Consider the following 13924-nt stretch of genomic DNA (forward strand, 5'->3'; position numbering starts at 1 on the left):
GTCAAACTGATTACAGTGGCGGTAAATAAATATTTGTAGCACTATACCCTGCCTGATGGCGTACAAAAACTTGAATAATTTCCTTACATACTAACATGCGAAACAGACAGAAATGCTAGACAGACGGACAGCGGAGTCTTAGTAATAGGGTCCCGTTTTTACCCTTTGGGTACGGAACCGTAAAAAATGACAGTTCTATAGTCTTATGCAACGTATGTATGTTTGTAAGCATGATTGATACTTAGGTACTTTATTAGTTGTGTATCCAATTGTTACTTTTGTGTATCTTCCTATTTATAGGCAGTGCCCAACAAGCCCTGTTTCTACTTATCAATATCAGTATGTTATATTTAATTGAACAGGTCTAATTGTATATCTGCAAGTTTAAACTTTACGGACCTGATTTAGTTATTCCCTTTCTTACAAATACATAAGTTACAATGACAGATAAAGACAAAGGATTCATAGCTAATTCAGGCCAGTAACGCGTTTATGAATAACGCTAAGTAGGTAGCGCTGGAGAGCGGAATTTCCACTTTCGGAGTGTCTGAGAATTTCCTAATGTTGATGAGAAGTCAAATTTAAAAGTTAGTAAAATGGATCGGTTATCACAAACCGCCTGCCACCGTTAATTATATATTATATTGTATGGAAAGTTTCATAATTCATTGTTGATGACTTTGATTAGTCACCTAATTGCGGTTGGCGCAACTGACCTTGAGACTACACACATTTTAATGTTAGCTTCATATATCGAGCCACTATGATTTACCGTTGAACTTCTCCTTAAAGCCCCCTTCGTTTTTCACTTCACTCGACACACTTAACCTCTGCTGCGCTGAGCCCTGTGCCAACGGTGTATTAGACGACCTTGACACGCCTCGCAAAGACAGATGCCTTGAACAGAACCCGCGGCGCTGACACTCCTTGGAGCAGCCATCTTTGGAATAGAGCCGCTGCCAATGCTTTCCGTTTAACTTCTCTTTAAAGCCCCCTTCGTTCCTCACTTCACTCAACACTTACCTCTGCTGCGCTGAGCCCTGTGCCAGTGGCGTGTTAGAAGACCTTGCCACGCCTCGCAGAGACAGGTGCCTTGAACAGAACCCGCGGCGCTGGCTCTCCTTGGAGCAGCCATCTTTGGTACAGAGCGGCTGCCAATGCTTTCCGTTTAACTTCTCTTTAAAGCCCCCTTCGTTCCTCACTTCACTCAACACTAACCTCTGTTGCGCTGAGCCCTGTGCCAGTGGCGTGTTAGAAGACCTTGCCACGCCTCGCAGAGACAGGTGCCTTGAACAGAACCCGCGGCGCTGGCTCTCCTTGGAGCAGCCATCTTTGGAGCAGAGCCGCCGCCATTGCTTTCCGTTGAACTTCTTCCGGATGCCGGTCGGGGTGGACACGACATCGCCTTTCTTGTATTTGTGCGGGGTTGCCGCTTGAGATCTGAAACAATAAGTAGAAATTTTTACGATTTTGTTACAATAATTGACTCGTTAGAAACATCCTTTCTTTGGAAATACTTTTGATATTAGAACGAAGTTCAGTGGCAAGTTGTTAGGTAATAGATTAGATATATTTATTTCTTAAAGAAAAAGGCACAGTATTTTACAAAAAGGGATAAAACAAAGGCTTTCACAAAGATCTTCAACTTAAGGTTAGAACAGAAATCAAATAATAGAATATAAAATTAATAAATAAAACAAATGTCACAAAAAAAGAGATGTCAAACAAATTTTGTCGTACCAGAGAAATGATCTGAATTTCGCAAGTTTCGTCTTGAACTATTAGGTATAATTTTATTGCAGAAAAGCGTACAGTGTAAATGTCTCCAAGTTCAGCTTTGTTATAGATGTCATAAGAAAATTGTGGGTAGGCCAGAGTGCCAGCGTCGCTGGCCCAGCGAATCTATTACATATCGACAGAGATGACCCGCCTTTCTGAGGACTTTTAATAAGACAAAATTTGTTTTTACCAAAAGCCACGCAATCGCTAAATCTTCTTTCGTAAGCTTCGCGCGGCGCACCGTATCTTTTGTTCCTTTCTAATTTCCTGGCTTTGCGCCCGCTCTTAAGAGATGATTTTACCTGGGAGTGGGGGGTTGAGATCGTGGTGTGATGCTGCGTTCCAGCAGGCTGGAGGTGCTGCCGCGGCTCTGCAGGCTGCTGCGTTTACTGTTGCTGCAGTCTGTGAAAAACAAAACATTTACTTATAATATTCATATGTAAATATGTTCCATTTTTATAACGTGTAAATTAGCTTTATGAATAAATGACTTATGACTTAATACAGCTAATACATATTCAGGATACAAATAAACAACTAAGAGGGAAAAATTAAAAGCGAAAACTTATGTAAATGTTGCCTATTGGGTGGCGCAATCTGAAGGTTTTTAACACATAAGCTATGCCCTTAAATTTACACTTAAATTCATATGTCGAGAGTTTGAAAATGTAGGCAAGTAAATATTCTTTATTGTGCACCATAATGTTAAAAAATACACAGAAAACGAAATACAAGTTTAAGACTAGGTAACAACAGGCGGTCTTATCGCTAGAAAGCGATCTTTTCCAGACAACCTTTGGGTAGCAGGAAAGTTAAGAACTAAATGTGTGTGTTAAGTAGTAAATGTTTGTAACGATTACATTTGCTATGGATAAAACCAGCCAAGTGCGAGTCGGGCTCGTGTTCTAAGGGTTCCGTACATTACACAATTTAAACAATGTATTTTTTATCTGAAATGTAAGTGAAATGCCTTTAAAAAACCCCTAGGGGTCGGATCAAAAACTAAGTAATTAAGTCGGACTCACGCTTAACTACACATTTTTAATAGATTTTTCTGTGATCTATAGGTAAAGAACTATTTTGTGTATTTTATTCAAAATTTTAGACCCAGTAGTTTCGGAGATAAAGGGGGGGAATGGTAATTTTTTGTATATTTTCTTGAATAACTTCTAAACTGTTTATCCTAAAATTATAAAAAATATATATTTGAGTTTCTCACAATGAGCTCTTTCATTTGATATGTAACACGATATAGTTCGTAAAACTTTATTTTTTAATTTTCTCATTTACTCCCCAAAAGTGGTCCCCATGTTTATATTTTATTTGTTTACGTTACATGTCAATCTTTGGGTCACAAACTTACATATGTATACTAAATTTCAACTTAATTGGTCCAGTAGTTTCGGAGAAAATAGGCTGTGACAGACGGACAGACAGACGCACGAGTGATCCTATAAGGGTTCCGTTTTTTCCTTTTGAGGAACCCTAAAAATACTGTAAGGAAGTGACATCGACAATATTATTTGGGGAGGAAAAATGGAAATACGTTTGTTAATGTTAAATATGATTGACTATCGGTAAAAGAAAAGTAGTTTTAAAATGCAAAAGCATTCGTACTAATAATATTACACCTAGTGCTGTCGGATCTAACTTCAAGGGCATGTTTCCATTAAATTTACAGACAGATATTGGAATCTGTCGAAATGTTAACGATCTATTCTAAAACTGTGACCGTCAACTTACAGTAAACCGTCGGTAACAATTATAATAAACAGACACTTAGACATTATATAAGCTAAGCTAGCATATCATCCACAAACTCAGACTAACTTCAGTCAAACTCTAACCACAGAACAATTAGTTTGTAGTGAACAGTGACGTCACAGTTATAGCCTACAGGCATATCCCACTTTTCACATTTCATGCGGATATACTCGGGTATGCGAGCGGGACACCAATCATTAATCATTCGCTTGCCCTTGTCCCATTCACTTGGGGTCGGCGCAGCATGACTTTTTCTTCCATACCTATCTGTCGCCCGTCATCTTATCATTCACTTCTCCGTCGTTCATATCATCTCTCACACAGTCCTCACCTTTTCCTCTCCTCGTACCTCCCTCCACATTCATTCGTAATATATGTATACCGCTGTCTCGCTCACACACCAGAGCGGGGTGCGGTGTTAAATGTAACCGCAGCGCAGCCGAGCGGATACAGAACTATGTCGAACGTATCAGTTCATCTTGAATAATTGCGTTAAACCCCCGGAGCGTGACCTTTGCTTTTTGTTATTTAAATTTAACGTACTTTTAGTATTTGTTACATGGTCGGTGTCTAGATCAGATAGTGTTTGTACTATTAACTAAAATAGTAGTCTGTTGCAAAAACTAACCAGTTTTGTAATGTTGAGTAAATTACAAAACTCGGTACGTTTTCTAACTTTTTCGACACTGTATACCGTTGTATATTGTAAAATTATACGTTTTAGTTATATCAGCTTCTACCAGACCTAACGACCTCGAACGACCGGGGGGGGGTCGAGTTCTAAGATCTGGAACGGGCTCAGCTTGAAACGCAAACAACCCAGGACAGGCGATCCTGGCACCTAAGGACGAGGAGAGCCGACCCCAAATGAAGGGATAAGGCTAGGAAGAAGAAGAAGTTATATCAGCTTCTTTTTCTTTCCAATGTTTGCAATTTAAATTGTTATTCGAATTATACACTCAATGGAATAAGATGCGATATGCGATCTTGAAAGCGGAAGGCGTAGATAATACTGATAAAATAAAATAACTACAATTTTTTTTTAGGTCAGTCTGATATGCAAAAACAGAGCATAATAAGATAAACCATGCATAACAATACAGTTTCAATTTATCAGTTGAGTATTCGCAGAAGTAAGCTTGTGGTTCCAAATCGGGCACTTTTTGCGGTAAAATTTTGAAGTAAATTATATTTATAAGTATTGACAATGCTACATTAGATAATTCCATTATTATTAATTATTAAAGGAGCATTCCATGATTTTGTCTACCGTCCCGTACAAACGCGAATTCTCTGAAGATTTGCAGGTATAAGAGTTTCCTTTTCTATGACAAATGGTCAAAAATGTGCACAGAAAAATAATCGGAAAAAAAAAGCCGCAACACAGGAATAAACTGCGTCTGTACGGGACAGCCCGTGGAATGCTCCTAAAGACCCTGATAAAAAACTGCACGCTTACTTCATAATAATGGACATTGTACTTCTCCGTCGCTCTCGCAGAAGTCATTAAAGGACCTCTCGCAACGTACACGGATATATTGGATAGTCATCCCTATGGCTCGTCCATTGAACCATTGCATTTACATCCTTGTCTCTCTGACAATAGAGTCCATTTACCCATGTGCGCCTGGTCGGGGAAGATAATATCCTCCCTACGTAGTTCGTCGTCGCTCTCGCAGTTGTCATAGTAGGAACTGGTGCGGCTCGTCCATTGAACCATTCTATTTACGTCCTTATCTTTCTGAAAATAGAGTCCATTTACCCATGTGCGCCTGGTCGGGGAAGATAATGTCCTCCCTACGTAGTTCGTCGTCGCTCTCGCAGTTGACATCGTAGGGACTGGCGCGGCCCGTCCATTGAACCATTCTATTTACGTCCTTATCTCTCTGACAATAGAGTCCACTCACCCATATGCGCCTCGTCGGGGAAGATAATGTCCTCCCTACATAGTTCGTCGTCGCTCTCGCAGTAGTCATCGAAGTTCCTCTCGCGACGTCCACGGAGCCGTTGGATAGTCATCCTTACGTTTCTGACAACAGAGTAGCGTCTCAAACTCACCCATATGCGCCTGGTCGGGGAACATAATGTCCTCCCTGCGTAGTTCGTCGTCGCTCTCGCAGTAGTCATCGAAGGGCCTCTTGCGCAGCTCGTCCATTGAGCCGTTAGAGAGGGCCCCGACGGTGACTACAGGACCGGCACCGAGCGGCGACGATGTGTAGAAGTTTTCGCTCATCTGGGGAAAAAGTTGGCATTATTATACTGTAATCATGGAAGTCTTATCGAGCAAGAAATATATCCATAATAGGGCAGCTGTCTGAAAAAGAGTAGCTATCGACTATTTCCTCGCGTAAAAAAATGTACGTGAAGATTTATTTAGATCCCGAATGAATTAAATCGATGCATATATCATTGCCTGCTGTTTGTTAATACTATTATTCTGATAAAAATCTCGTCCATCGCTTCTCGCTGACTACTGCCGTTCAGACAGCTGCCTAAAGTACAAAAGATCCGCTCCCTTAATAAAATATAGAGTTAGACCAAGCTAATGGCAGCGATGTCAAACTTGCACAGTCTGGGCTATCAAAATCGCTGTCAACTTAGCTTGGTCTAACTTCTATTAGAGCTACTATGCCTGGCACTAAGTCTGAGCTTGGACTGACTCTATAAAAACAAAGTCGTAGCCTAAAACGTTCAGTAAACCGTTAACTGGCGTCACTGTTTCTTTAACCAAGGCCTTACGGTGGCACGTGTAAGTCCGTGTCATGCCCCCTCGTGCATAGACGGCCATTTTGAAATATAAAGGACGTATATGTCATCAAGACTTGAAATAGGCAAACGTTGGTCGCTATAAAAAAATCTGAGATTTTACAGGCCGATTTTATCGTGTTCCAACAAAATGAATATGTAAACTGAAATAAATGTCATATACGAAGGAAAAAATGACCAAAGCCTCCAGTGTCCAGAGCTCGATCGCTGGTTCGATTCCAGTGTGTCTACAGAGTAAAATGAATATGTTACAAATATTTTTAATTTCGATATCATATGTATAGTCAGGGGAGCAAAACTCCTACTTTCGGGTATTCTCGGCTCCGTTCGGCTCAGCATTGCTCCGAGCAATTATTAGGGTTGAGACAACTTGAAGTCCCTTTGCGTGCACGACCACAGATAAGATAATGACTTGAATTTTGACAACCCTAATTAGCCGATAGGGATAGTGCCATATATTAGAAAGGGACAGCATGATTCGTCCCTGAACCACTGTCAAACTTCGGTTTCGTAGGAAAGTTTCCTTCTGTACGGTAGTACTATTATTTATTCTGTGGTATAATGTACCAACCACCTGTCATGTAACTTGGCGTATTTGTTTGTAAGTTTTGTTTAGTGTGTAAGTTGAGCACGAAAACAGTTTGTTGTGAAGTTAAAGTTTATTTCTCAGTCGAGAAGTAATTTAATTTTATCTGAAACCGCACTGTGAGCGAGTAAACGATGTATCTTCTCGTTAAATACAGTACAAACGCAGTTGTACCACAGAATATATAATAGTATTAGGTATAGAAGTTTCACTCTCTAACAAAACGCGTCTATTACGACAGATATGACCGCTACGTGGCGCAAGCGCGAGCACGCGTCCGTTCCTTAGCGGTATGCGCGGCAATCACTATGGCTAGACACCAAAATTGGTGTGGGCCGCGTGTACTTGTAGCGACGCGACAAAATCGCGGAATGAGCCACGCGGCACGCCTGGTTAGGTTTAATTTAAAAAATAATAGTTAAAACAACAACAGTAATTATATAACTTAAATGTAACATTTTTACATTAATTAGTGTGCTAAACTTCCAAAAAATGACTACAAACATTTTACGTGACAGCGACTCCATATAAAATTGATCTGTTATAGGCAGTGACCATCATTTCATGACCATGACAACAATTTTTACAAAATGTCATTTAATAGTGTGGACGATGGTATGTATTAAGTAAACGCGATAGGTATACATATAATACATAGTATGTTTAAAATCACACATAGTTATGTTATACAATAGTACCTACACTAAGTCTATACTTATTGCAAATTATGAATTTTTAACATTTTACATTTTATACTTGACGTTATATTATTTTATTTGTTTTTCACTTGTTTTCACTTGTTATTTAATTTATTTAATTTTATTATTGAAAATGTATTTATTTGCTGACATTTCCCATAATTACTTAGTTTAATTAAGTTATAAGCATGTATGTAATTAGTTCGTAAGTTTTCTAACACAATGCATTATTGTTAATGAAAAAATGAGTCAAAATATAGTACAATAAGTACTATATTATATAGTACGGTTGGCAACCCTAGCTCGCCCGCTCCATAGTAATCATGGCTTTGGCTTATCGTGACTAATTCAGACACGTAGTCACTTGTTTTGACCTGCGCACCGCTCGTTTATATTTTTTACGATATTTGACTAGTCGCTGTAAATGTAAATGGCTGTACAGTCGAGTTTATAAATATATGTACATTTCTTCACCTTAATCTGTGCCTTAATCCATTGCAATAAGGTGAAAAAATGTATACACATTTATGAACTCGACTGTACCTACTTAAGTGTAACATTGGCCAGTTTTTATGGACACCAGCTTAGGATGATATTCCATCTGTCCAATATCTTGGTCCAATGTGTATTTGCGTCTCAGATTTTGCTTAATGAAAGAGTGAGACACAATTCACACAATGCACATTGGACGGCGGGCCCACGGTGTTCGCGTTCGCAACGAGATCGCCCACGTAGGACACTTCTATAGGTATCGAAGGATTGATTCACCCCGCGTCGCATCGCTTCGCTTCGCGTTCGCGTGTTGTTCGCCTACATGCAGACAGAAGTTAGCAATGAGTCACGGATAGGCACGTCCGATGTCACGGAGTACGTCATTTTTGTAACTATAGGTTTGAAGTTGCGCGGCGATTTGTAGCCGAGTTTTGGGGCAAAACTAGGTTATATATGTGGTATTTTCTATAAAAAGGGACCTTATTGTCGATGGCGCTTACGCCATTATAAACGATGCTCCGATATAAATACAATGCCGCGCGACGCTGTGCGGCGTAAGCGCCATTGACAATAAGGTCCTTTTTTATAGAAAATGCCCCATATTACATGTGTACTTAACATGATACTAATTTGGTTAACTTCTTATTGCAGCTAAGTTTTTAACCAGTCCATAGTTAACTATAATAACTTTACACTAACTGCTTTGTTTAAACGTTTAACACTTGCTAGACAGGTTTTTTAGTTATTTAAAAAGGTGAGTACATATACATAGTTTTCGGTGGGCCCAAGATACAGGACACACAGGACAGCATTTTTTCAATTTTTAATAATGTTATCAGTTACAATAATAAATTATTATTTATGCTTAACTAGCTATTGCCCGCGACTTCGTCTGCGTGGAATTAGTAATTTGGGTACCTTAATTCTTAAACAAATCTGCTTTGTAATACATCCTTTTTTCACCCCCAAATTGGTCCACATTATACATTTCCACCCCATTTTTTACACCCTTAAGGGATGATTTCGGGGATAAAATTATTCCATATCCTTTCCCACAGCTCAAACTATCCCCATACCAAGTTTCATCTAAATTGGTTCAGCGGTTATTGATTCCCCATACAAATTTTAACCCCCCTTTTCACCCCCTTGAGGGGTGAGTTCTGGGATAAAAAGTATCCTATGTTCTTCCCCGTGACTCAAACTATCTGTATACCAAATTTCAACTAAATCGGTTCAGCGGTTTAAGCGTGAAGAGGTAACACACAGACAGACAGACAGACTTTCGCATTTATAATATTAGTATGGATTGATAGTATTATTCAATCTGTTTTTATGTTGCATATTAAACCAGAGCAACCAAGTAAGTTTCAGTCAAGTAACCAAGAAGGTAAAAATCTCAATCAAATTATTCTTGTATTTGTAATATGTAAAGTGGGGTGTCCCATTCTAAATACATAAAAAAACTGATGGCATAAATGCATCGTAAATTCGGTTCGTTGCCGTTTTTTGTCGTTTGTTGAGCTTTTTGTATGAGATGAAATTTAGTCCTTAATTTTTCTTGTATAAAATACAGCTAGAAAGATATCCGACTTTTTTATTTGTTTGATAGAACACAGAAATACAAGCGTGACAGAGTGGTCATAAACAGGAGAACGAAAAGAATTTTGATCCAAATATCACATTTTTTTATAAATAATAGTACTGCACTTGTAAACAATACACTTAGTTGAAGAATTTCATCCTATCAATGAGAGCTAATTACTATCTTAAGCGTCGCAAACTCATTCGTGGAATTACTTATTTACGTTCGCAGGAAATATGTGAATGGAATTCAGACTTATTGAATGTAAGACGTAAATCTGTTGATGATGTCACCGCAAATTTACTGAAATTGAGTCAGAGTAGTTTTATGCCTAGGTATGGGTAATATACAATATATTTAGTAGATCTTAGATTTTTAACGCAACACCTGAAATTAAAGGGGGCTTTGTAACGTAGACAATAACAACGTAACAACCAATTAGAGCTGAAAATCACCATCGGGCGAGAGAAAGTTATGTACTTTAGTATTGGTAACTATTGAGACATACTAATATAATATAGTTAAATGAATGTAACAAATAAACATATATGTAATCCATACTAATATTATAAATGCGAAAGTCTGTCTGTCTGTCTGTGTGTTACCTCTTCACGCTTAAACCGCTGAACCGATTTAGTTGAAATTTGGTATACAGATAGTTTAAGTCCCGGGGAAGGACATAGGATACTTTTTAACCCAGAACTCACCCCTCAAGGGGGTTAAAAGGGGGGTGGAAATTTGTATGGGGAATCAATAACCGCTGAACCGATTTAGATGAAACTTGGTATGGGGATAGTTTGAGCTGTGGGAAATGATATAGAATAGCTTTTATCTCCGAAATCATCCCTTAAGGGTGTAAAAAATGGGGTGGAAATGTATAGTGTGGACCAATTTGGGGGTGAAAAAGGATGGATTAAAAAGCAGATTTGTTTAAAAATTAAGGTACCCAAATTACTAATTCCACGCAGACGAAGTCGCGGGCAAAAGCTAGTGAATTATAAATATAATTCTCATTAAGACTGTCTGCCTAAAAAACCTCAACTTACCACGTGTATGTAGATTGTAGGTTTAATATGTATACCACATGTACACTAAACAGACCTGTAACTATTGTTATTAATAAAATTTAATTTTCTAAGTAACTAATTACTCCTTGTTTATACGAGTATTACGGCCTTTCAAGCGGGCATGATCCACAGCAGTGAGTACATATTTACACTTTGCATCTACTGCTGCCGTTGACGGCATAACACCTTAGCATGTTCCAACTGTTCCAAGAACAAACATGTAGTCACGGACAAATTGTAAATACTGTCTGCTAATGCCGCTGTGCCGCACGTAAGACCGCCACAACAATCTTGAGTGTCATACCATACTGCATATAAGTATTGGTAGAAGAATGTGCAGGAAGCGTTAATCTGTTGATGAATGATAGATGGCGTAACAAATAAGCAGTGGATAGGATTAGAACAGGACCCTCTCTTCGGTCCTGTGACTCCTGTGCTGATTTTATCCACTTGCAGCATCTCAGAAGTGGGTGAATACAGGCTGAACAGATATATTTGCTCTCTGTCCTGCTCACAGCGGCAAGGTGTGAACCGTAAACAATGTTTTACTTAGTTTAGTACCTGCATAGGCACCAACACTCGTTGCGAGTGCATGGTGGCGGCGTGTGAGCCCGCGTCCTCGAGCTCGTCGGCCCAAGGAGGCTGCAGCAGGCGGATGTCTGCTCGCTTTACCTCCACGGCTTCCTTGCAGATACCGTCTACCTGCTGAGGAAACAACATCATCATATTAAGTCGAATGTCTATGACAGGAGTCCGAACACCAACAGAGCGCACCAACAGGGGGTGCGGAAAGCTTCTTTATAAAGAAAATCTTTCCTCATCTTTTACAACCACAAAATGTGGTTAGTGTTGTTCCCTAAGATCCTGGTTTAAGTATGGACAAATTTACTACTTGTTGCTAATGCTTTCATGTTAGACAGAGTGTCAAATTCTAACAAGATATAGCTTCTGTATCCAGGAACCAAAAATGTGATTTTAGAGATATTTTGCATTCCAGGATTTTTAAAACATTCTAACAGGAGGTGGCTTAGTAACATTGTGCAGTTTGACATCCGTTGCATACACTGTGTAAGATACATACCTTAACTCTTATCCTAATCGGCGAACTAAGCACTTCCACAACAAGTCCTTCCACAAAAACGTTTTGCACACTCTCCCGGCTCGGATCTGTGGTCCTCACCACACATGGCGACCCTATCAGCAGATGATTGAGTAACGGGCTCGCGTCACTGATCACATCGTATTTGTTGGCCCCGAAAATGTCGTTGTAGACGATCGGGCTTTGCTCCTGACCGTCGAGTTCTATAACAACCTTGCAACCTTCTGCCTGTCTTATAACTCCAGGGATATAAAGTCTGTGCTGCTTGGCTAAGACTCTATGATCTCTCCATTCGGATAGGTCGATGTTTGGATAAAGAGAGAACTTCATGTCTTGTGGCGGCGACGGTTGGATTGGCGAAGGCTGCATAGGTGGAGGGTATATCTGCGGATGGTACTCCTGAGGAGCGGAGACGACAACGTTGTTGACATTATTCGTGCAAGTTCTCTCCATTTCTTCAAGTTCTGAAGGGTCGAACTTGCGTTTTTTGGGGAGGCGAGAGGCCTGGGCCGGTTGGGCTTGGCCGCTGCTGGCGGTGCCGGGGTTGGTGGGGTTGGCCATGGTGATGGAGGTTGGGCAGGAGGCCTGGGATAGGCTCACTGTGCCCACGCTACTGATCACTGAGGCGGGTATCTGGAACAAGAAGAGGATGGATTACTTTGAGAGCTAAGGCAGATTTTTTCAACTATTGGGCTACCGCATTGGGCTAGCGTGGGGACTATAGCCCAATCCTTCTCATGCATGAGAGGAGGCCTGTGCGCAGCAGTGGGACGTATATATGCTGAAATATTGTTATTATTATATTATTATACCTTTAGTCTGGCGCCGAATGATGATCCCCACGACAGTTTATTTTTATATGGATTAAAAGCTGTCACAAAAAATGTTAGTAGACATATCTTGGAAGTTTAGCACAACAATCTATTTAGAACTGTTAAGTTTAAAATACGGTAAAAACTTATTTCTTCATTCATTTTTTAAATGAAGCCCAACCAAAAGAGACGTGACTTTTACAGTGACTGGCGGTAGCATGCATCAAACCGTGATGAGTGGCGGAATAAATGGAGGCCTTTGCCCAGCAGTGGGACACAAGATAGGCTATTTAAAAAAACCACTACGAAAATATAAAGGAGTTTTGACGCAGACATTGGGATAAGCCAACTACATGAACTTGTGTACGCAACTTACGCAAGTGAGATCATTATTGTGAAATATTTTGATGGTTGCGAATCATGATTGTGGCTAACAGGCAAAATTTGCATTCATGCCTACAGCTACATGTACACACAGCTGCAAAAGCGCATACCCACTTAGCCTACTGTATCTATATACAAAGGGTTATTATTAATATCTGTGTGCCTGAAACTATTTCATCATTACTTATTAATTACTATTGAAAAAACTTTTCTCTTAATATCTTAGCTCTTAGCGTAACACACAGTTTTAACTTATTCAATGTTTGAACAATGTTTAATCACATTAAAAATATTTCTGTTATGAAACGAAATTCCAAATGTCGATACACCGCGCCATTATATATATGCGTCATACAACACTTCAAAGACAAGTTAATTAAGACTGTCAACCTTATACAAATCATAACCACTAATATTACAAGAAGTAAAGCTAGGAAACTAGAAGAAAACAAAAGATATAGCCCGCCGCGCGAAACTTGCAACGGAAAATTTGGCGATCGCGCGGGTTTTAACGTTTACCTCAATAGCTCTGAAAGTGTACTTCTGTTTAAAATTTTGCTTGTCAAATCCCTCGGCTATATGACTGGTTATTTTTACTGAAATCATAATATTGCTCTGGTATGCAGGGTAACGAATATATATTTGAGTTTAATGAAAATTATTCGACATGCTCAGATAAGTTGGGACGGAGAGCCGAATGGAGTTGTTAAGTAAAACCAAACATAACGTCATCATCATCATATACCTATATTTAAGAGTTATACTTTTGTCGGTGGAGCGATTTCCATAAGTGTCGGTCCTCTGCCTTCTCCTTGACAGCCTGATACGACACGACGTTGAGTTTTTCCTTTACTTGATCTATGTATGTTCTCCTTGGTCTGCCCCTCCGCCTCCT

The 13924-nt window shown here is 39.6% G+C and overlaps 1 protein-coding gene across 1 annotated transcript in view; it reads right to left on the reverse strand.

Annotated features, from left to right (window-relative positions):
- LOC134753912 (protein capicua homolog) overlaps positions 1-13924 on the reverse strand; it is a 70941-nt gene that overhangs the window by 40586 nt on the left and 16431 nt on the right. The window contains exons 3-7 of the mRNA XM_063689916.1: positions 11816-12466; positions 11296-11439; positions 5602-5776; positions 2082-2181; positions 1219-1440 (exon numbers count right to left, since the gene is read on the reverse strand). Coding sequence (XP_063545986.1) covers positions 1219-1440; positions 2082-2181; positions 5602-5776; positions 11296-11439; positions 11816-12466 — 1292 coding nt within the window. The remainder of the gene's footprint in view (positions 1-1218; positions 1441-2081; positions 2182-5601; positions 5777-11295; positions 11440-11815; positions 12467-13924) is intronic.

Source organism: Cydia strobilella, chromosome 1 (assembly GCF_947568885.1).
Source record: "Cydia strobilella chromosome 1, ilCydStro3.1, whole genome shotgun sequence".
NCBI classification, from domain to species: domain Eukaryota; kingdom Metazoa; phylum Arthropoda; class Insecta; order Lepidoptera; family Tortricidae; genus Cydia; species Cydia strobilella.